Source organism: Lepidochelys olivacea (assembly GCF_965140295.1).
Source record: "Lepidochelys olivacea isolate rLepOli2 genome assembly, chromosome: 15".
Lineage (NCBI taxonomy): Eukaryota > Metazoa > Chordata > Testudines > Cheloniidae > Lepidochelys > Lepidochelys olivacea.
The window spans coordinates 28,965,293-28,988,787 of NC_140425.1; the positions used below are offsets into that span (position 1 = coordinate 28,965,293).

The 23,495-nt window shown below is 37.1% G+C and overlaps 2 protein-coding genes across 2 annotated transcripts in view; one reads left to right on the top strand and one right to left on the bottom strand.

Annotated features, from left to right (window-relative positions):
• Positions 1-6,150, bottom strand: VPS29 (VPS29 retromer complex component). The gene is made up of 4 exons (XM_084649330.1): positions 5,954-6,150; positions 2,192-2,383; positions 1,084-1,319; positions 1-426 (listed from the first exon to the last, which is right to left on the bottom strand). The coding sequence occupies exons 1-4, from the start codon at positions 5,954-5,956 to the stop codon at positions 309-311; spliced, it is 549 nt and encodes a 182-aa protein (XP_084505456.1). The 5' UTR covers positions 5,957-6,150; the 3' UTR covers positions 1-308.
• Positions 5,060-23,495, top strand: part of RAD9B (RAD9 checkpoint clamp component B) — a 23,800-nt gene continuing 5,364 nt past the window's right edge. The window contains exons 1-9 of the mRNA XM_084649329.1: positions 5,060-5,714; positions 8,301-8,371; positions 9,660-9,809; positions 11,074-11,188; positions 13,518-13,617; positions 18,062-18,168; positions 20,878-20,984; positions 21,490-21,554; positions 23,006-23,128. Of these exons, the coding sequence (XP_084505455.1) occupies positions 5,624-5,714; positions 8,301-8,371; positions 9,660-9,809; positions 11,074-11,188; positions 13,518-13,617; positions 18,062-18,168; positions 20,878-20,984; positions 21,490-21,554; positions 23,006-23,128 (929 nt within the window). The 5' untranslated portion in view covers positions 5,060-5,623. The remainder of the gene's footprint in view (positions 5,715-8,300; positions 8,372-9,659; positions 9,810-11,073; positions 11,189-13,517; positions 13,618-18,061; positions 18,169-20,877; positions 20,985-21,489; positions 21,555-23,005; positions 23,129-23,495) is intronic.

Sequence of the window (23,495 nt, forward strand, 5' to 3'; positions counted from 1 at the left end):
TGATTGAAAAACAAGTTTATTACAACATTAAAAAGGTAGTTATTTAACAAGACTCATTGTACACCTATGGCATTTTGCACCGTAACAGGATATTTTACAAGCTGAACCATACATAGAAAACAAGAGTGTGCCATTGTTTGGAAGCTATGTATTATAAACCAGTTACACTGCTATAGGCTACAAGCAGTTAGAAAGTGTTTAATACTGCAAACAATCGAATATTGCAGACAATTTGTGGTTCTTGAATGCTTAGTTACTTGACTAGAACAAGAGGAAATGAGATGGTAAAGAGCACCAGAAGATTCATTTTAGGGTTTTTTGTACTCAATTCTTTCTACTTTCACATCATCTCCAATTAGTTGATACACATAGGTAACTACTGTGGAAGCTTGGATATCCATCAGCACAAATGAAGGAATGATGTTGCTGGAAAGAAAAACTGATTGTTAATATCAGGTAATTATAAAACTCCAACATTAGGTATTTCTCAAAGCTAGATTCCTTAATATGAGTTGCTCCAAGGAATTTGAATTTGAATTTTATAAGCATGATCTAACAAGTTGGAAAACAAGACTAGGTATTTCAACAAACTCATCTTAAGCAAATGGATTTAGAAGGTATTGTAGGAAAATCCTTGACACCAACAGCACAATGTATTTGCTAGATAACGAAATAACCCTAAAAATTAACTTATGCACAGCAGCTGTTTCCTCTGATAGTTAACATCACTGCTGGGGATTATCTGTTCAACCTGACAAAGATTAGGAAGGCTTTAGTTATTACTTTCTAGTCTGTGTGCACAGGAAATAGGCAGTGACAATGAATACACACAAATGCTGAGCAGCTGTTTTCAGCCTTTTCTTTTCTAGACCCAAACCTTTGGTAAGTGATATAGAAATGCAATACTGACATTTCAAAAAATAAATTAATGTTAGTGTGTATAAGGCTTGAAGATAAACATGTATCTTGGTAACTGGTGTATTAGAGAACTGTTATTACTGTAAAATTAGTGCTGATGAGCAATGATGGGTGTGATATAAAAACCTAGATAAATTGACAACTGTCCAACTTATTTTAACTCACTTCTCCAAGGCACTATAAGCTCCTGTGGCTGACCCGGGGTTGATGTAGAACTTGTTTTCATGCTCAAACGCCTCAAATTTGTGTGTATGCCCTGAAATTAAAATGTCCACATCAAACTGCCTTTGTAGCAGTGCCAGGCTGGCCATATCTCCCCACGGTATAACTTGATGGCCATGGATCAGCCCAATTTTGAATTGCCCAACGGTTACAACTTTCTGTTCTGGATAATTCAGGTTCTAAAAATTAAAAACAAATATACAACATACAGATTACATATACTGAAACAGACTCCATCTTCAGAAGGAATTAAGTTATTTGCTATGTATTCATATCACACAAAAATCTGCTGCTCCTGAGAATGATCTAAAGATCTTCTTCAACTTAAGTTTTTCTTCACTGAAGAATGTAGAAACTTCTAGCAGGAATACCACACCCAGCCAGAAATCAACTGCATCAAAGCCAAATATGGTGACTCAAAGGTGGCACCAAGACTGAAAAGCTTACAGAAATACTGAAATAATAAATTTATTATTTACAGTTTAAAAATAAATTTAGAATTACAAAACTGCATTTGACCAAGGAACTTCAACATTTTGGCAACAGCAGCTATTTGATGGCAAATAGGTTCAGCTATTTTATTACAATGTTTAATCAAATATAATTAAATAAACCAAACTACAGACTCTCCCCGGGTTACGCAAGACCCGACTTACGCAAATTCACACTTACGGAAAGAGTTCCATAAGCCAGAAATAAGATTTTCGAGTTGCGGAAATTTTTGCGTAACAGACAGGTACACGTTTCCGACTTACACAAAATTCGAGTTACTTAAGGCTTTCCAGAACGGAACAATTGCGTAAGTCATGGGGCATCTGTACATGAATTCAAGAGTCAGCTTTGTCCTTGTTGGGCATGGGGTAAGAACTAGGCTTAAGTCATTTCACTGGTTATGACTACACAGTACTGCTTATTTGCTTTTTACCCTGTTCTTTATTAAGTAACTGTAACTGTCTCAATTTTGTCCTTTTCCTTAAATGGTGTAAAGGGAGTTATAAACAACTCACGTGTCAGACTGTTTTTTTAAAAGTCTTTGTAGAGAGGTCATTACCTCATCAAAGTCTCCTCTTACAATGTGAACATCCCCAGCAAGAGTCTTGAGGTAGTCATAGCTCTCCTTGGTGCAGAGGTTTCCGGTGCAGAGGATGTGCTGGATCTTTCCTGGGACCAGCAGTTTTTTGAATTTAGCTGGGAGGTTGTTGCATCGATGTGGGATGTGAAGATCTCCTAATACTAACACCAGCTTACAAGGTGTCAAGGACAGGAAAAAGTTAAGTATTACAGAACCTAACTGGGGCCAATAACAATCAAGAAGAAATTTGCAAGGTTGGTTATCTTCAGTTTCACAATTCTGCATTTCTGATGTAAAATTATTGAAAAAAAGAACTGAAACCGAGCTTATGACTGGGCCGTGGGTCTCAAAGTGAGTGATGTCTCACTAAGGTAGAGTGGTACAGACTGATGCCTTGTCTACACTGCAAGGGTTTTGCCAATATAGGTATGGCAGCAAAACCCTCTAGCAATAGATGCACTTAATATGAAAGTCCTTTTACTTGTATAATTTATGCTGGTTTGGGGAAATGGCATAATCTATACCAGTACAAGCACAGTTATACTGGTGTAACTGCATCTACAGTACATATTGGCTATGTTAGTAAAAAAGACACATTCCTGTCAGACATAGCTCTATTGGTAAAATTTAAGTTTAGACCAGACCTAAGTTATGGCTACTTTTCTTTCATTATTTCAAGTTTCCCTTTACTTCAATATTTAATCTTCATTTTGTTTTCCTAAAATGAGTCTGCAGTGTGCATCAGTGTTTAAACTGAATGCAAAGTTTGTCAAAAGCCAAGATAATAAAACATCTGAGCTTCCACTGGACAGTATCAAGTACAGCTTTGTCAAAAAGCGGATTTTAATAGAGCATTGCAAGCTGAAGATAAACCAGACCAGAATAGAACTATGAATACATAAAACTTAAAGGAAATGCTCTATGAAGTACGATAAGTGCTGACAGAATACAAGTGATGCAATCAGCCAACAAGTAATATCTGTTAGTCTATATCTCTACTCTAGGATGTCACCATTATTTAGTAAATCACCTGTACCATCATCACACCTTTAATCTGAATCTTTGATTACAAATGTAGCCTACAATGTAATGTCTCAGACTTTTTAAACTTGTTATCTAGGAAATAAAATTAATGCAGACAAAGCATCAATAAGCCAAGCTTAATTTGATTATGCAACAACTGTGTGAAAAGGGTTGTAAAGAAAAAATTGTTACAGGCCACATGAGGATTGGATAAAAAGCAAGCATTCCTATTATTCTGATAAATAAGTCAACGTAATACTTGTTTTCTTCCATGTGTAGTGTTGTTGATTTATGGTAACACCCAAAATGTGATAACATTGGGCTAGTCTACACTGGCAATGCTAAAGTGCTGCGCCATTGTAGTGCTTTAACGTGGCTTGCGTAGTCGCGGCAGAGCACTGGGAGAAAGCTCTCCCAGCGCTCTAAAAACACCACCTCCATGAGGGGCGTAGCTACCAGCACTGGTGCACTGTCTACACTGGTGTTTTACAGTACTGAAACTTGCTGGGTGGGTGTTTTTTCACACCCCCGAGCGAGAAAGTTGCAGCACTGTAAATTCCCAGTGTAGACAAGCCCATTGTAAACAAACATATGGGCTGCTCTCCAGACAAGTAGAAAAGTTCGATATTACTACTTGTAGCTACACTATAAACTAATTGTAACCTTGTCTACATTATAAAATTTTGTACTTTGCATTTTATTTCAGCAACCATGCAGCAGTACTCAACAATGTAAACAGAAGTGCAGATAGGGCTCAGGCATTTTTACCAGTGTTGTGAAAGCCGGCTCAGTGTAAGTATCCAAACTATGCAAGCGAGGGGAATATTATAACTCAAAGAATTGGTAACGTAATACAGAATCTTTAACCTGTGAGCCACCAGTTCAAGTCCAGGTCAGTAGTGATATAAAGCAATTACTTCTTCTGGTAGTCTCAGAAATAAAAAGGCCTTCCACTAGTTCCCCGTGGACAGACGTCCTATTACTCCTAAAGATGATCCCTCCAGCTCAAAAAGGAAGCACGTGGGCAAGACAGTGAAGTTTACTCGGCTAGTGCCAGTGTTGTACCTGTTCAGTGGACAGGACTTCATTCAACTTAAAAAAAGTGAGCTAACATGCTTGAGCTGCCATATCATTAGACATTTTTTAAAGTTACATTTTAACATTATACCCCCTACATATTGATAGCATAACCATGTTACCTGAAACAGTTTTAAAACAATTTCCTAATATGGCTGATTTTGTAGCATAACTGATTTTGATGGCAACAAAACAATACGTGGGGTCTTTAATCAAGTCTTACAAGATTTACATGTAACGCTAGTTAGTTACATATGTAACACCCGGCCCAAATTATGCTCTCAGTTAGACACACTCAACCTCACTGAATCCAATGTGTGCTGATGAATTGAGAGAGGCCATTTTAGCCCCTCATTCAGATTCAAGTTTCCTATCAAAATAGCTTGCTAGACTACAACAAGCAGCATCTTCTGTTGTACTAAGGGTATCACACTTATCTCTGATGGACAACAATCATGACAAAAAGCACATAAGAATTTGGTTTTCAACAGAAATTTAGTTGCAGTCTTGACTACAGATTGGCTAGAATTATTCCATAATTCATAGCTATTTTAACATCTAGTAACATTGACAAATCACCTACCACCCGTGTTAGCAAGAGCCAAGAGGAGTAAACTTACTCTGTGCCCAGCCTTATTGGAATGAAGAAGTTGATTGCAGACAGGGGGAATGAAAAAACAGGGTGAAACATGAACAATGTTAAAAGAAAGCAACAGAAAAGGAAAAAATAGACATATGAATAAACAAACAATGATTTTTTTAATGTTATGAAAGGAAGTGTTAAAAATCAGCTTTACTGAAACTGTCTGAAACAATATTGGAAGACTTTTTCAAGCTGCCACGTCACAAAATAGTCATACCATCTGCTGTAACTTTCCAGTGAACCAGTTATTCTTTTGAATATTTTTCCTTCTACCCCCACCTTTTTGAATTTCACATTAGACTGACTTCGTAAACAGTGACTGTTCAGAATTTTTTTCCCCCAAAACAAGAATCTCCATCGATGCCAATTTCATGGATTTCTATTCTTCCAAGATAGTGGTCACATATACTCCCGAAAAAGGTTATTCATGTGAATGAATACTATTAAAGCAAACAATGCTGAAGATTACATGGTTAACAGGAAACAGCATTCCAAAGAAATATAGACGAACCTTGCTAAGTTGCCTCAATGCCTGGGGGCCCCAATATGAATGTCTGAACTGGGCATTAAGATGCACGTGAGCAGGAGATAAAAAGCCAAGGATTGTTTTCTAGACAGCTGCTTAGTTTTAGTTATTCTGTTACTTTGCAGTAAGCGGGTTAGTCTATATGTTGGGTCAGGTTACGCCTCAGGAACAGCAAGGCCCCGGCACGGCGCTGTCCCTGCAATTAAAGCTTTGGGACACGCAGTCCGCTTGCGGTGAGCGTCGCGGGGCGGGAGGAGGAGCACGGTTCTGTTGTACCGCCGTGGCTAATGTAGCTCCGATCCCAGGGGAGCAGGAAGGCCTCAGGCCCAGGAGCGCGATGGGAATCGGGGGGACGGGGCGGGGGCCCTGGGGCAACAACGCGCCGCGGGTGGGAAGGGCAGCAGGGCCCTCTCCAGCGTAGGGTGCGGGTCGGGAACTCCCTCTGACCGCCCACGGTCCCCGGGGTGCTCACCATCCTGCTCCAGCCCACTCGTCACCTTCTTCCGCTCCGCTCCGCAAAGGGCCAGGGAGCAACGGGCCGCCGCGGCTTCCGGAAGCCAAGGACGGTTACGGCCTACGGCAGCTAGAAGGGATCATTCCAAGTCGGTACACACGAGGGCGCGTTCCTTGGCCGTCAGGCCTCGCGCTTCCCGCCTCGCTGTCAGACCGAGAAGGATGAGAACCATCCGGGTGCTTGAGGAGCGGATGGCCCCGCCCCTCAAGCAACTGGCTGGTTTCCCGCCCTTTGGGGACCTGTTGTGTGAGGGGAGAGGTTGGGCTGGGGAGGCCTGACTGAGGTGCTGTCGCCCAGCCCCCAAACCATGAAGTGTGTGATTGGGGGCAGCCACCTCAGAGGTAGGGAGATGTGTGGCACTGCTCAGGGGAGCACATCATTGGGACCATGAAATAGGGAGCAGGCTGAGACCTGCTGCTAGGGACACGGTGACGGACCTCCAGAGCGGATGTACAGGGGCAGGGAGTGGAGAGCCAAGGCTATCCAGATCCCTTGGAACAATATGAGGTGTGACAGCATGTGGAAGCCAATGGCGCCATATTGCTGCAAGGCCTCCCCCCCACACACCCACGCACACAGCCTTGTGAGTGCATTTTGCCTGAGATCGGTGGCACGAGGTCTCTCATCAACCCAACAGGTCTCCCCAGAGAACACCTGGTGGGAATGGTAATGGGAGCTCTGTTAAAACCCTATTGTCCCTACCTGTGAGCAGAGCTCAGTGGCCCCTCACATGCATGCAGAACACGCAGACCCTTGTGCAACTTGATGAAAAGTACGGCTACTTACTGAGTTGTTTCCAAAGGCCTCTGGAATTTGGGTTTTAAGACCTGTCTATTTCTGTCATACAAAATATACTTTAAACAGATGTTGCCATGTAATTTAAGACACAGTGTGACTTGTTGGACCTTAAAATGTTATTAGAAAGAGGATGACTTTTTGGTATGTAAAATGTCTGCTTTTAAATAAAGACTCTGTTGGTCATTTGAGCAACTAGGGCTCTACATATCCCCAACAGAATCTTTCTTTGCATTAATTTCAGTGGTGTTTCAAAGGAAGTGCCGCAGCTGCCAGTACCAAGGATTCTGGGATGCGTAGATCGAAGGAGAGGGAGAGTCAGAAAATCTGGCCTTTAATTCTGACTGCTATTGCTTTGCTGTGTGATCCTGAGCAAGGCATGTAACTTGCTATGCCTCGGTTACCCATCTATAAAATGGGCATACTGGTTTTTACGCTCTTGTAAAATCCATCTATGAAAGAAAAGTGTGATACAAGTTCAAACTACTACTAGTAGTAATTCTTTGGATACAAGACTATCCTTACTTATTTAAATTTTATTTTAAAGAAAGCCAGTCTTAGGGAAACATTATTCTGGTGATCATCTTTGACGTGATGTTATTTTAAGATTATTATGGTGGATTTCCCAGTCATTAATGTAAATTATCAAGGTACTCCTATATTGTTTCAAAAACTATTTTATTTCAGCCATGCAACCTTAAAGTTTCTTTCAATATATACAGCAATAATCTTTAAATAAGTTGGCTGTTTTAATGCCTAAAAGCTAGTAGTCCTAATAGCAAATTTCAGTATAAGACCTAGACCAAAACCATTGCTCTTGTGCTTCCTGATGGCTTTGTAACTGTATTTTAAGAACTAACTCTGTTAATTGAGTAATGCGCCACTGCTGACCTGGTGCACAAAATAAAAACAAATATAGCTTGGTAATTTCAAGTTCCTGTTAAGTATGGGAGGTAAGGACTCAATAGGTCAGATACTGGAGTCCCACTCAGTGGAAATGTTGCCTTTAATAGCTGTCTTTACTTGGTGGTGTGCTTTCTGATTTTTGTTTAATGGCTTCAAGGCTCCATGGCCAGATTTTTCAGCTGTGACCACTGGTTTTATGTGTCTCAGTTTTTAAGAGCCCAATCTAATGTACCTTGGGGCTGGTTTGTAAAAGTGCTGAGCAACTGGGTTTGTGGGTGCTTAGCACTTCTGAAAATCAGACCCAAGTTATCTCAGGTTGGGCTCCTGAAACTGAGGTACCCAGCATTGGTGGCAACTTTTGAAAAGTTCAAACTATGGTGCTTTCTGCTGCCGTTGTGAGCAATACAGAAGAGATTTGCTGTAAAACAGTAATTTTTGCCTTTATGCTCCTCATTACATCATAACTTTCTTTTAAAATATATGTAGGAAAGTTAGAATTTTTCTCTTCTTTAATTAATCTGGAGACAGTGTTATATCACCTTTTTTTTTTTATTTAACCAAATACAGAACGCAAATACCACATTTCTTTTGTCTTCTCTTACAGTGTTTGGAAGAGCAATACATGCCATAGCACGAATTAGTGATGAGTTTTGGTTTGACCCAAATGAAAAAGGTGTAAGTGCATTTTGGGTTTTTTAAAATAATTTAAATGGCTTTTTATGGGGAAATACAGTCTCAACATTAATTTAGGTAGCTTTTTGAAAAATTTTCTATACATGCCTTACAGCATAATTCAATTTCTCTTCCTTACTGTCTCACATTTTTGGCATAGCCACATTCAATTTTTTGGGTATCGTCTTAACTAGGTGAACGATACCATGGAAACTCTGTTCCTGCTTTTTATAGTTTTCCTGCTTTTTCATAGTTGCCAAACTAGAATTTGTCTATAGGAGAGTGAATTTGTGTGGGGGGGTGGAGGGTGAGAAAACCTGGATTTGTGCTGGAAATCACTTTAGATAAGCTATTACCAGCAGGACAGTGGGGTGGGAATAGGTATTGTTTCATATTCTCTGTGTATATATAAAGCCTGCTGCAGTTTCCACGATATGCATCTGAGGAAGTGAGCTGTAGCTCACGAAAGCTTATGCTCTAATAAATTGGTTAGTCTCTAAGGTGCCACAAGTCCTCCTTTTCTTTCTATGACAGTAGGATTAGTGCCACAGATTTTTAATGACGACAAGTGGTCAGGGTCTCAGATTTACATCTAATTTAAAATTACCTCTTAAGACCATATTCCAACATTTGTTCATTTCTGACTCAAAGGGAAGAATCCCACCTACAGAATCGCCAACACCACTTCCTGCAGAATTTGGCATTTCTGTGGTGGTGTCATCCAGATGCGTACTGACCAGGTCCAAGCCTACTTAACTTTTGCAAAGATCATAGCTTAAGTTGGGGTGATTGCAGACCATCAGATAAAAAATTGAGATATATTTTTAATTTGTAAAGTAAACCAACCTTCTCATATAAGCATTAATAGACCCATGATAATAATACCCCACTTAGATGAGGGAAAGGAACTATTAGATTTTGCTACCACAGGCTCTGATCCAGCAATGCCCTTAAGCACAAGCTTAATTTTAAGCATATAAATAGTCCCACTGGGGTAAAGTAGAACTATTCATACGCATTCATTTTGCTGAATTGGGGCCCTAGATTTTATCAACCAGTTCTGACTAGCAGGAGGAGTAAAACTGATTTGTTTAAACATGATGATGATGTATGTATATGAATCCAACAAACCATCTGCTATATTTATTATTCGATTTATACATACATTATATAATATGTTTTGTTCTTATATATGATATTGGAGAATAGAATTAAATAAAAATATACATTTCAACCATTTTTGTTTATAGTTTCAAGGTAATAAAATATTATTTTTTAATTATATTTTTAGCTTGCTCTAAGATCAGTGAACTCTTCTAGGTCAGCATATGCATGTGTCTTCTTTTCATCTATGTTTTTTCAACATTACTGCTGGACAGCTGAGCCTGAACTGTGTCGGAAAAAAAGACAGTTACCCCTTATGTGTAAATTAGTAATGAAGGTAAATCTTAATGAACTGGTAAAGATGACTTTTTAAACAGCGAGGCAATTCAACTTTCCAATGGAATTGTGAGTGTTGTAGGGGACAGGATGATATATTACTCTATTTGAGTAGAATTCACCCTTTGTGGAACTGGGGACCATTTGTGGCCTTTAAAACTCTAACTTGTAGCCCTATAGACAACTGAGGTAGGAACAAAATTTGTATTTATTTATGATTAGACGTGTTCCCTGAGCTATGCCCTGCAGTTTCATCTAAATTGAAGTGTTTGAAACAGCTTCATCACTACAGAGAGGCAGTAGGGGGCACCATGTTTTTAATTGCCTCTGATCATTTACCCTGCTGTCCCAAGAGCAGGTCTGGTGTGAGCCAGGTACACTCTGAGCAGTTACTGTCCCATCCCTGTTTCAGCTGTTCATTAGCTGCCCTGTTGGCCACCTGTTGCATTGTAGGGGTGGGAGAAGAGGGTCACTCTGGTTGCTTCATTCCCTGCTTACTTGCCTGTCTGTGGAAGCTCTAAAGATATCAGAATAGGCGCTTCAGAGGGTCTGCCTGAGACTAAGAGAGCAGCAGGTAGTAAAAGGTGGCTCACTTCTACCACACAGCCACCTAGGTCAGCGCAGGAGAGGGGAAAAAAAGCAAAGCTTGGAAACCAACAACTAGACAGGACTCCTTGATTCTCTACGCCAGCCCAGGTTACAGCAGTCTTTAGTCATGGACCAGGGGGGTTATCCAGAGTGAAACACACACTCCAGCCATTATCCCTATCCTCCCCTGACATTCCTCCCCTGCACCATGGGCTGTGGGAAGGAGGGGGTAGGAGGTGGCTATGTTGGCTTTACAGCTATTGCGGAGTCCTCCAGAAACCGTATTTCTTCTCTTTTTACACTGCCTGAGCTTTCCAAAGGAAGCAGAACAGGGCAGAGAATCTGCCACAAAATATTGATTGTGGGGTTTTGACCTTTTGAAATAATATATTTGGCCCTCAGGTTAGAAAAATTGATGATGCTGATGTACACTAAATACTGTTCTTGGAAATAAAAATACAAACATATTTGTATGTACAGAACTAAATCATGGATCCATCTTTCTCCTGTGCTTTTGCTAGTTTAACTTTGTTTTAATTGTGTGGTTGTGTTGATTTGCCTGACTCTTGCTGTCATTGCTTTTCTTTTTATGTTTCCCTTTGTGATTCACGTGCTATTATTTAGCATTCTTTGTGTTGCTCTTAAGGTGCACACTATTAATGCACTTTTTCTTACAGTCAGTCCTCCCTGTATTTAGATGTCTAAACACACTAGAAAGGAATGTAGAGAAGTGCAACATTTATACAAATGTTAATGAGTGCCATATAACTTTTAAGCTCTTCTGCAAACATGGTAGGCTAAATGTGATATGACTTTATAGAAACATTAAGTACTTTAAACTTGTAAATATTTTGTCAGCTTTGTATTTTTGATTGTTAAACTTATTTTCTGTCATTGGCAGAATGTTATGCGTAACATTTTCCATTATAAAAGATTCTTGCAACCATTTCCTATCTTTTGGGTGCTTGACTTTGCAAACTAATAAAATCTAAAGTGGTTTTGTATAATATAATACAATTTATAAAGTAAAGTATGGTACGCCAACACCCATTTTTTCATGTTCTCTGTGTATATATATATATATATATATATATATATGCATGCAGTGGAAAAGTACAGTACAGAAAATATATATATACACACACACTTCCTACTGTATTTTCCACTGCATGCATCTGATGAAGTGGGTTTTAGCCCACGAAAGCTTATGCCCAAATAAGTTCGTTGGTCTCTAAGGTGCCACAAGTACTCTTCGTTCTTTTTGCTTATAAGGCACTAGTGTATTCAGTTCTCATCTGCTGCTACAGACTGATTTTCTCTTTGGGCTGCAATTACTCATATGATAGATGATTATTTTTTGGTAATTTTCTCAAAAAATGTAATATTACTTTTATAAAATGTTGATGCTCATTAGTTATTTAGGGGAACTTGTCATAACAGTTGTGTTCTACAAAATAGGTGTTTGGTAGATGGAATAGCAGTTTCACATCATAATCATTAATGATGTTTGCTTTCATGCACCTGGGTCCTGTACAGTAAACATGGTGACTATAACAAGATTTATTTTATGCCTCAAATTCTTTGAACAATCCATGGTGGGTTATGCTATACCGTGTTCATCATCCAAATAAATGCATGTGGCATGGGGAATAGAACTCACAGACTTCAATTTCCAAAACAAAGGAGCTGCTCCACTAACTGCCAGTATAAGAAACTGATACATTTGAAGAGGTCTTGGGATAGTACAAGGAGATGTACCTAGGAGTAATTGGATGAAGTTAAGAAAGGGAAAATGTAGGAAAAATATCAAGGAAAAACTTGGATACTGAAATCTGGTATAATAGTGGAATAGTTTCCTCAGGGAAGCAGTGAATGCTCTAATGCATGCACATTTAAAAACTAGGTGGGACAAAATACTGAAAATGCATTATAGGGGAAAAAGCCTGTTTTGGTAGTTAGATGGACTAGATGATCTAATCAGTCTTTTCCATCTCCAAGTTATATGGTTCTGTGAATTTATAAAAGGTCTGACATATTCTGTCCAGTACAAGACAGTGATGCACAATCACTTTCTGCTGGAAAATGAACCCTTAAAGCACCATTATAATTATTTCTGCCAGTATACTTAGCAGAACTATGGTACATAATGCATTTTCTAATATTTGAAACATACTATTTCATATTAATAAGTGGAAATAATGTATTACGGCTCAAGGCAATGAGTTTGATTTAGTGCTAGCTTAATGTGCTACACTGAAATAACAGATTTCTTGCTATTTGTTGTTCGGGTTATATTTAATTTTGAAAGTTTGCATTTTAGAGGTGTATTTGGAAAAATGTAACAGTACATAATTTTCCTTTTTTAAAATTCGTTTTAAATGTTATTTGTATTTGTATAAACTTGCTATATATGTACAGAGAACCTTATAGCAAAAGGTTATTCATCTGATAACCTTGTGTTTTTATTAATAAAAATTATTAATTTGAATAGTGGAGTAAAGTGAACCTGACACATACATTGATAGTGAAAACGAGCCTGTGACATCTCTCAATATCCACTGCAGATCACTAAACACTATCATAAAACCTAAGCCTCAGAGTATTTGTATACTTGTATGCAGTAGGTTTCAGAGTAGCAGCCGTGTTTGTCTGTATTCGCAAAAAGGTGCCACAAGTACTCCTTTTCTTTTTGTATGCAATAGTAGATGGTAATTAAGATAGCTATTCAGTAAATGTTTATAGAAGTTTATTATTTTCATTATTATACCAGCCAACCATTCCGTCTTTCTTTTACACCCCAAACACCAAAATGTACTTTCTGGGAGCTAACGTGCCTGACCCTTTGCTCTTGTGGATCACCTGAGATTCAGAGAGAACTCTTGAGACCCACAAGTTTTGGAAGTGGAACCTTCATCTTTTTTCATGATGAAAGAATTTCTAGGAAACTGAGTTAAAATTCATGGACTTTCCTATACTTAGGCAAGCTATTCCCACACAGGGCAGAATGGGACCTTTGTTGGGTTTTTTTACTGAGATTAATGAAAGTGTTAATTTAACATTTGTTAAGTTTAAGATAACATGCAAACATATGTTAATTTTTATACCTATGCTGTATCTTTAGGTATTGTAAAAACTCATAACCTGGCTTTTCATGAAAGTGAACCCTTACAAGCTGTTTTTTCAAGGCATATGTGTCCTAATGTACTGAAGATTCAATCAAGGTAATGAATTCAATATATTATTTGTTTTAGAAATAATATAGGAGGAAGTAGTTCACTCAGGGTCCAATTAAGAGAATCAGGCATGAACATATTTTGGGCACCTAAATGTCACATAGTAATAACCAATGTTTGATTAGTTTCATACTACTATACTAAATAATACTACATCTTGGGGACCTTAGGTCATGACTGCATCAGCCCTACCATTAATCCAGCTTTGAGTAAAGTCTATAATGTATAACTAGAAGCTTTCAGAAGCTCCTACAGAATATCATAAATACTGAAGTTGTGCTTGAGTTGTTTAAACAAAGGAATCTAAAGGTAAAATTACAAACTTTATAATAGCTACTTAAAGTGCAGTTCTACTCTGAAAAGTGGCTTTCTGTAACGAGCATTATGGGATTCAACATTTATTGTCTCTCCATGACTTCTAGATTAAATTTGCTCAGTTTAACAAAGAAAATGATGATTGTCTGACTATCGTTGCTGCGAACTCCACCTGGAGTCTGAAATTGAGCTGGGTTATTTTGGCTCCTGCATTATTGCTATTATAAAGATTCTAAAACTGAACTTAGTTAACAATTTTTTTGGTGATGATGAATGTGTTAGATATGAATCACGTTATTCTTCCCTAGTGGCAGCACTAACAAAGGTAAAAGATAGCAAAAAATTATTTTTATACAAAAAATATGCTTTGACTGTGTATATTCAACATTGCTGTTGAGTAAGAAGGTTTAATTTTTACACAGTCAGCTTCTCTCACCTTAACCATCCTTTAGCATTATTGATAATTGTATATTATATTTTATATATTCACAATAAATACATTAAATATTGGCATAGGGGAGAGATTACTGGAACTTCTGTGAAACAGGTGTTCTTTTACCTCTAGAAAAAAGAAAAATACTGTAGTATCCTTTGTTGTGTACTTTTGGTGAAGGGGACTGAGGTATATGTCAGGAGTGAGGAGTATGACTGTGATATTCTGAGTATTACTCCTGGCAATTAAAATCCTGATTATGGCAGCTACACTACTCCCCCAGTTCAGGAGAAGATAATGAGATATTTAATCATGGTGCTACAGTGACACTAAATGATAGCAAAGCATTTACATTTCATATTTTGAAACAGGAAAAATAACTAAAAAGTTACCAAAACAGCGGAGTAGACTGATTTTCTCTCACAAATCCTTGTTTGCAAAGACCTTATTATTGAAAATTACTATTAAGAATATAAGCAGTGGAATTTTATAGCAAAAATGTATTCATATAATGGTTACCAATTCAAAATGAAATATCAACCTTTCTATAATACCTATTAGAGAGATGAGGTGGGTGAGGTAATATCAACAACGCTGCATACTGTAATATACATTGGTTACTGCACAGAAGTAATTATACTATGCACTTGAAAATACCAGGGATTTTGATGTGCAGTTTACTTATCTCAGTCAATTCTTCGAAGTAAAGAAATAGGTCTTATCTGTATGTTTTTTTTAAAAGCCACTCTTTTGAAGTTTGAAATCTTTTGATTAAATATTGCTTTGGGGAGAAATCATCATTAGTTTGCAAGTATTTGGACATTCCGTAAAAACAACACTAGTATCACAGTCATATATACGCCAAACCTTTCTACACTATTCACTGAAACATTGCTCTCTTTTTAGGATTTTTTTTTTAAACATGCTCCCTGCTTTCAGCAGTCTCATTGTTAATTCGCAAAAGATACAGTTTGAAAACTGTGCTTAGCAACAACAGCTCAGTTATTGCAGGTGCTAATGCTATAATTAAAGGATTATTTAATATCTAATAGTCTTTGTCCAAATGCAAATTTGTACATCAGGCAGGCATATTTTTGAGTGTACAAAAGGGAGCTAAGATACACGAAAGGTATACCAGTGACTTGGTCAGAATTGAGAGCTGCAGTCAGGGAGAATATGTCTTGAGAAGATACCGCAAAGACTTAGAGCATGATCCAAAGTGCACTGAAGACAATAGAAGTCCTTCCATTGACTTCACTGGGCTTTGAATTAGGCCTTTGTTGTGGTATGAAGATAGAAAAGTTTTTAATTTCCATTGGCTTTCTGTGCATAGTTGGTTTTAGCACAAGTCAGAAAAAAAATTCAATGATCATATTAGCATAAATAGAAAAAAAGCTAAATATTTTTACCAATGGGACAGTCAAGTTTGGAACAAGCATTGTAAGGGTGCTAAAAGTACAGTTCTTAAATGTGCCCTGCCAGCTGAACTTATATAGAAAGATTTTAGCTCATCTCCTGAAAAGAAAATTCTAGAGCAGTGAACAAGAGCAATCTGTTCCTGTAGCCATTAAAAGTGTATATAGGTTTAAAAAGTATTTACCTATACAAAAGAGTATTAGCCTGACAAAGTTATATCTCAATTGGTCTTATATTGACAAACTTGCTGTTTTTCAGAAATCATGCCAGTGACATTCTGGAATGCATTAGCTGCTTCTTATTGTGTTTAAATACAGGACTTGAAGATTGACAAACTGAGTTCTGTAGCAAGCTCTGGCTTGATCCAATATCCATCAAAGTCAATTAGAGTCTTTCCACTGACTGCAGTGTGCACTGAATAGGATCCTGTATCTCTTTGTTCCTCAATTTCCTCATCTGTAAAATGGGGGTAATAATATTTACCCAACACACAGCATTCTTAAAAGTATTAATTAATTACTATTTGTAAAGAGCTTTCAGATCTTCAGCTTGAAAATGTTGTAGGAAAACAAAATATTATCATCATCATTTAATTTGGTAACAAGACAACAGCTGCATGGGCCAGCTGGAAGATCCTCCTTAATATCATTTGTGATAAAAGCACATCACTACCATTTTGAATGCTTCACATAAACAGCTACAGTTCTTCCGATATTTTTAAATATTTAAGTTAATAATATTTAAAAAACAGTGTAGGGGATTTAGGTCCATACTTTCCATTAATTTTAATAATGTGTCTAAATTCCCTATTTTCCCTTTCTCAGTTTCATTGTTCAAATACTATAGAAATAGAAGTCTGTAAAACCACAAAATAGACTTTACATGATATTGTTTTTATAACTGAAATAAGTGTTTTTGAAGACTTGGTGCAAAGCTCACAGTAGGAAGTAACTGGGTACACATCATGTGAAGGCCAAATATTTATAATGTTACCTATAGCATGACTCTGAATACCAGTATGTGCAGAGTAGATTTTTAAAAAATTAAACATTAATTCAATAGAGTTGACAAATTGGGAAACATCCATGACATTTTTCATGAACCTATTTTTAAAAATTGAAGCAGTTCATAATGTAAAGTAGATGTTTTTGCCAAGCTGGAAAAACTGTCACACTTGACTTTTTTTTAAAAAAAGAAACAGTAAAAAGGATGTAAAGCATGAGGCCATATTTTTTTAAAATATCAAGAAGTGGATACTGTCATGATAGGCTACACAATAAGGAATACTTTTAAGGGTCTTAATAATTCTGTGCCTTGCATAAAATATCTTCTATCATGGGTCTTTTTTTTACTTATGATTTGGGAGGAATCATTCTCAATTTAAAAAAAGGGGAAATGGGAGTGGTCTTGGATTTTTGCCCGCTTCGTTTTTATATTGCAGTAGGTGGTTCTGTGCTCCATTGTTATACAGACTGTACAGATATTCAGTAAAAAGAAGGTCATTGCCCCCAAAGTACTTACATTCTGTTGTTCTACTTAATGAGATTATTCCCAACACACAACACGTCAACTCAGGAAGCAGTGTTGAGGGGTTTTGGAGAGAGCTGTGTCCCGGCCTTCCTTTTCTGGAGAGAGAGTTGCTACAACTACAACACAGAGCTTTTGGAGGCTGGAGGAGATATGTCAGGATTCCTTGGGAAAAGAATGATCAGTGTATTTCTTTTTGCAATCAGTATATGGAGAAACAGCCATCAATTGAACCTGTTTGTCTGTAGTAAACAAAATTTAATGCAAGAATTTTGCTTTTCCATCACCTACAAATTTATGAACAAAGTAAGAATAATAAAAATATTGCTGCTGGATTCCACTGAAATTTGTGATGCATAAATGTAAATGATGATGGCAAATGTATCTAAAATGGTTATTTGGCTCTTGATATATTAATACTAAAAGGAAAACAAAATCACATTAAGATTGTCATAATTATCATGATAATTAGATATTAACTGTTTAACAGTACTGGTTAGATAAAAATATAATTATTGTACATTATTGAAGTATAATATATAAAATCATCATCATATACTAAAAGAAAAGAAAATACAATTAAATCACGTTTAAAAGGGGGGATAATACACAACAACCTATATTTTCTCTTGAAATGTTTCCAATTCTTATGGCAAAGTGACACTAATTTGTGTTACTAACGTGAATAGATAGTAATTTGTTGTCCAAACTAATCTTAACATGCTATACAAAATTTCTTAGGCTGCTGACTGATATAATGATTCATTTTCCAACCTGTCAAGAGGAAGTAACTGTAGCTGTTACACCAATGAAAGTTTGTTTCAAGAGTTATACTGAGGAAGAAATTGGTAAGAATTAGTTCACAATATTTTTGAAGGATAACGGAGCTTTAAAACAGTTGAAAAAAATAACTTTGCACCATGGTGGGAAAAGGTATCACATGGCTGGAAGTTAAACTGATAATTTAGATATCTTAAATGAAGTTAAAGGTGCGCAGAGGGTTTCAGGTCAGAAGATGCCAGGATAGAAAATCAAAAATAGGACTGTAACCCTTAAAAGTTTTTGAGGAAACCTGTTCTGGTGCATCAGTTAGACTTTTTTTGGTATCAATAGTAGATGCCACCAGAGCAGTACATCAAGCTAAAATTACACAATTTGCTGTGGGCTTGAACTGAGATCATTATTCTACAATAGCTGTAAAGAAACAGCAACAAACTGGGAGAGGAGGAGAATTTTGTATTTAAAAAGGAGATAAATATTTAAACATAAACAACATCATTGTAATGGCCATCATCGGCAATGAGCATATTTCTAAAAGTTAATGTATGACAGCAGTATTACATTTTAGCTGGTCTAGTAGTGTTATGTTGTGCACTAATGTGTGAGAATATAAGATGGAGAGAGTGTTTTCCTGACATCTGATTTGGAAGTATTTTGAAAATATAAATTTGTTTCTAAAGCATAGTGTTCTCGTGCACGGCCCCAGAAAGCGATGCTACTAATACAGTTTTACAATGGTGTAATCAATTCATACACTTTTTGAGGGAGACACCTATAAATGTACTTTGTAACCCGTGCCTCCTGTGAAACATTTGCCACTGCATTTGGAGAGTAAGACCCCACACTTTTGCATCCTTCCTGAAATGGTCCAGTTTGATGGTGGTGCAGTTAAGGAAAAAGATGCTTTTGCAAGCAGTGGGGGGTGTATGGATTGGTGTGAGGGAAGCCTATAGAAAGGGAGGGCAGAGAGGCTCAAATAGTAGAAATGGAGCAGATTGTGAAAAAGAGAAGTGAAAATAGATTACATCTTCAAGAAGGAGACATTATTAGAAACAAGCATATATTTAAAGAGGGTGAATAATTTGAGAAAAAGCTGCATAAAGATTCATCAAGAAACAGAACTAAAAGAGGAGAGTAAGAAGAGAAAGAAGGGAGGGACAAAGGAGACGTACTTTTTTTTTTTTGGTATTATAAAACATTTGCTTAATAGAACATATTAAGCCACATTCTATATATAAAACTGTGCAACCAAAGCAATATTTATACCTTTGAATATATGATTTAGTGGTGGTTTGGATGTCTATAGAAAAAATAAACCCTGAAAAATGGCCTGGTGTTGGAAATGGAGGAGGAAGGGATGACACTGCCTCCCTAGACCTGCCTTCATTTGCTTATTATAGATCCTACATTTTGTGAGTTGGCAATTATATTACAAAATTGTGGTTCTTCTACCTTATAGAACACTACAGGGTTATTGTTGCATGCACAACTGTGCATGGATGGAGGTTGAGACACGAAAATTCCAACAGGAAGAGTAAAAGACTTGAGACTGGTTTCCACAGGAGTTCACTATTCATACTGCTTTAATATATTCTGCACCTCTCTGAGACTCACACACACATAATAAAAATGTCTTTATATTTTCTTTCTGCGCCCCTCCAAAGATGAGCACCCATGAATGGAGAACATCTTTCATTCTTCTTACAGTAACTAAGAGAATTGTAATGTTCATTATAAGTGAAAAATTTAATACTTACAAATGAACTGCATAATATTTTCCCTTGTTTATATCAATTGTACAATATCAGTGAAAGACTATTTTGTTAAAAAATCAGGAAACCGAATCTAAAGAAAAATCTAACTTTTTTTGCCTTCTTTTATACTTCAGATAGCTGTCAACTGTGATTAAGTCTATTTAAAAAAATCACACAGCAATTGCCTCCATATGAATGTTTACATTTTAAAATAAACTCTTAAATAAAAACTGCTGAATACAGGGCATATAATGAACACCTTATCAACGTTGAAGTCAGTGGGACTTTGTACAAGGGACTTCAAGGTGAAACCCTAGGATGAAAAAAATGTAGGGTGCATTAAAAATAATTGGAAATTAACATTAGAAGTTGTTCTAAGTAATATTTTTAAATGCTTTATTTAATTTAATAGTCATCTTAAGCTAACTTAAATAATCAAAAATATTTGCCCTTAACTTCTAGGTCACAGGGTAAATTCTAGAATTTAAATAGTTTAAAAAAAATGGTTAGACAAACCATTACATTAACCAAAGCATTTCAAGAGTATTTTACCTAAAACAACTTTGACATCTGATTTACAGTCTCTTAAATGGGACTTAATTTTCTGAATTCCAGTCTTCCTCATGACATTGTCAAGTTAGTAACTTCCTGTTTGATTGTTAATTCTTTTTAGTTGTTTGATAAGCTTAAAATTAGTTTAAGAAGTGATTTACTGTTCTTTGTGATTAGATGGAATTATTGGAATCTTTTTTCTAATACACTGTTTTCCACTGTAATTGTGCTAGTAGGGGTTACTCTTGGAAGATAACAGGTGTAAATATTTCAGCTGATATTTCATAATTATCAGTATCAGAGTCACTATATATTTACATTAAATACTCGTATACATGTTTGTAAGTTATTTGTTAGACTTTTACAATTGCTGGTCAGGGCCTGTGAATGCAATCATGGCCCCACTGACTTACTGGGCTAGAATTTCACCTTCTGTTTTTAATCCTTGCCTTTCTTGTAATTTTTGAACAGATTTTTCAAAGACAATGCACACTAAAATACATCTTAATCCAGATGAATTTGACTACTTTCAAATTGGAGTAGACTCTGAAGTAACGTTTTGCCTTAAAGAACTGAGGGTAAAGATACAAATAAAATGTTCTTGATAGTAGGATATTTGTGTAGAATATATAATGTTTAACCATGACACTGCAGGACTCTCACTGAGGCAGCTGTTATACAGTGCCTCACATGCACAGTGGTATTACTACCTGGATGAGGGGTAGCCATAAAAGCAGGCTTCCTTTTAGCACTGGAGGTTTACCTTCAGAGAGTATGGTGGGGAACAGGGAAGTGAGGATAATTTTTTTTGTAAAAGCTTGAGGTTTGAGTAAAGATTAATTTATCATACATGTATTGAAGATGTTATAATCTATAGCTATAATAATGCATCTCATACTAGATGTGGAAAATATTATCTCTGGGGAAATCTCAGGGCACAGAAGGCAAGAATGTATACATGTAACAGTAGATTGGTATCCCTAATCCATTAAGATTAATCCATGGGATAAATGTAAAGGAAAATGCAGTGCTTAATATTTGTGTTTTAAGATACTTCAATAATCCTTTCTTTTCCATTTGTAGGGTCTACTAGCATTTGCAGAGGCTACTAGCGCTACTGTCTCAATTCATTTTGATGTGTCTGGAAAGTACATTTTTGGGAACCTAACTGTACAGTAATATTTTAGTAACAGCGCTGCATTCAATTTTCATTTGCAGTCTAAATTATGAGTAATATTTAGCCATTACAGTAGAACCTCAGATTTATGAACACCTTGGGAATGGAGGTTGTTCGTAACTCTGAAATGTTCATAACTCTAAACAAAATATTGTTCTTTCAAAAGTTGACAACTGAACATTGACTTAATACAGCTTTGAAACTTTACTATGCAGAAGAAAAATGCTGCTTTTAACCATATTAATTTAAATGAAACAAGCACCTAAAACAGTTTCCTTACCTTGTCAAATCTTTTTTTTAAACTTTCCCTTTATTTTTTTAGTAGTTTATGTTTATCCCAGTACTGCACTGTATTTGCTTTTTTTTTGTCTCTGCTGTTGCCTGTTTGCGTACTTCCAGTTCCAAATGAGGTGTGTAGTTGACTGGTCAGCTCGTAATTTTGGTGTTCATAACTTTGAGGTTCTACTGTATATCAATAAAGTGGTTCCCCCTAAAATAACCAATAGCATTCACTTATTGTTAAGAGCTGTATTTGTAATTAACCACAGTAATACAAAAGTTGAATAGTTTATCAGATTTAAGGAGCTTACTTTCATATGATAGACCTTATACAAAACATAATTTGTCTGATTTTTCTGGATTGCTGAGCACCCACACATCCCACTGAATTCAAGGGAAACTTCAGGTGCTCAGTACACCTCTGAATATCAGGTCATCAGTTTCCTTTTCTGAGAACAGTTAAGGAAACAAATTTTTTATTTAAATCTGAACTTTGAGAAGTTGTCCGCAAGTGTGGAAGCACCTTTGGTAATAAATTATTTTAAGCACAAAATTCCATAGTACTTACTCACTGCAGTATATAAAGCTGTAATGCGAAACAAAGAAGTTTCAAATGTTTCTTAAATAAGTAGTGAATAGAAATACTCTTTCTACTAGTGGTTCCCAAACTTGTTCCACTGCTTGTGCAGGGAAAGCCCCTGGCAGGCTGGGCTGGTTTGTTTACCTGCCGCATCCGCAGGTTTGACCGATCACGGCTCCCAGTGGCCGCTGTTCGCTGCTCCAGGCCAATGGGAGTTGCTGGAAGCAGCGCGGGCCAAGGGACGTATTGGCTGCCACTTCCAGCAGCTCCCATTGGCCTAGAGCAGCGAACCATGGCCACTGGGAGCCGCGATTGGCCGAACCTGTGGACCCGGCAGGTAAACAAACCGGCCCGGCCCGCCAGGGGCTTTCCCTGCACAAGCGGCGGAACAAGTTTGGGAACCACTGATCTATACCAAGCATCTTTGTGTGTGTATATCTATCTGTATGTATATATCCGTAGAAGTATATGAACTAGCCTCCTTCCTCCCCCCCCCCCCCCGAAAAAACCCACATATATATATATTTACACATACAATTCAGTCTCTGATTTTACATTTTTAGACCAATTGCTTTCAGTATTGAGGACATGATGGTAGAAGCCAGCTTTGTTTTGGCTACATTAGCTGACATTGAAAATAGGGAATCTTCTCAGCAATCTCTATGCCTTTCACAAAGACAGAAAAGGTAATGCAGTATTTAGGATTGTTTTGGTATTCTGCTCCTAAAGGTTGAACATCCATTGTCCTTTTTTGCAATTTCCAATTATGTTAGAATTGAGGTGGGAGGGAAGAGATGTACTGGTTCTGCTACAGCATTCGTCACTATGGTAACTCATATTAGGGCATTTGCACAAGTGAGATGTCTTATTGGATTAAAAGGATGATCAGGTTCAGATTAAAGAGCCTGACCAGAAGATGAAGAGCTGGTATGACAGCTTGAGACCCAAGACAGTGCACCAATAATGAGGGGAGGGCGCTCTTTCTTACTTGCTGCCTCTCCTATCCAGAGTACATAGCTATCTTTCCAATACTATGGTGGCACTTTGTCACCA

Coding starts and splice junctions, on each gene's coding strand:
- VPS29 (XM_084649330.1), bottom strand. Junction 1,320..2,191: donor TAAGAGGAGACTTTGATGAG/GTAATGACCTCT, acceptor TTTAATTTTTAG/AACCTGAATTATCCAGAACA. Junction 427..1,083: donor GCTTATAGTGCCTTGGAGAA/GTGAGTTAAAAT, acceptor TTTTCTTTCCAG/CAACATCATTCCTTCATTTG.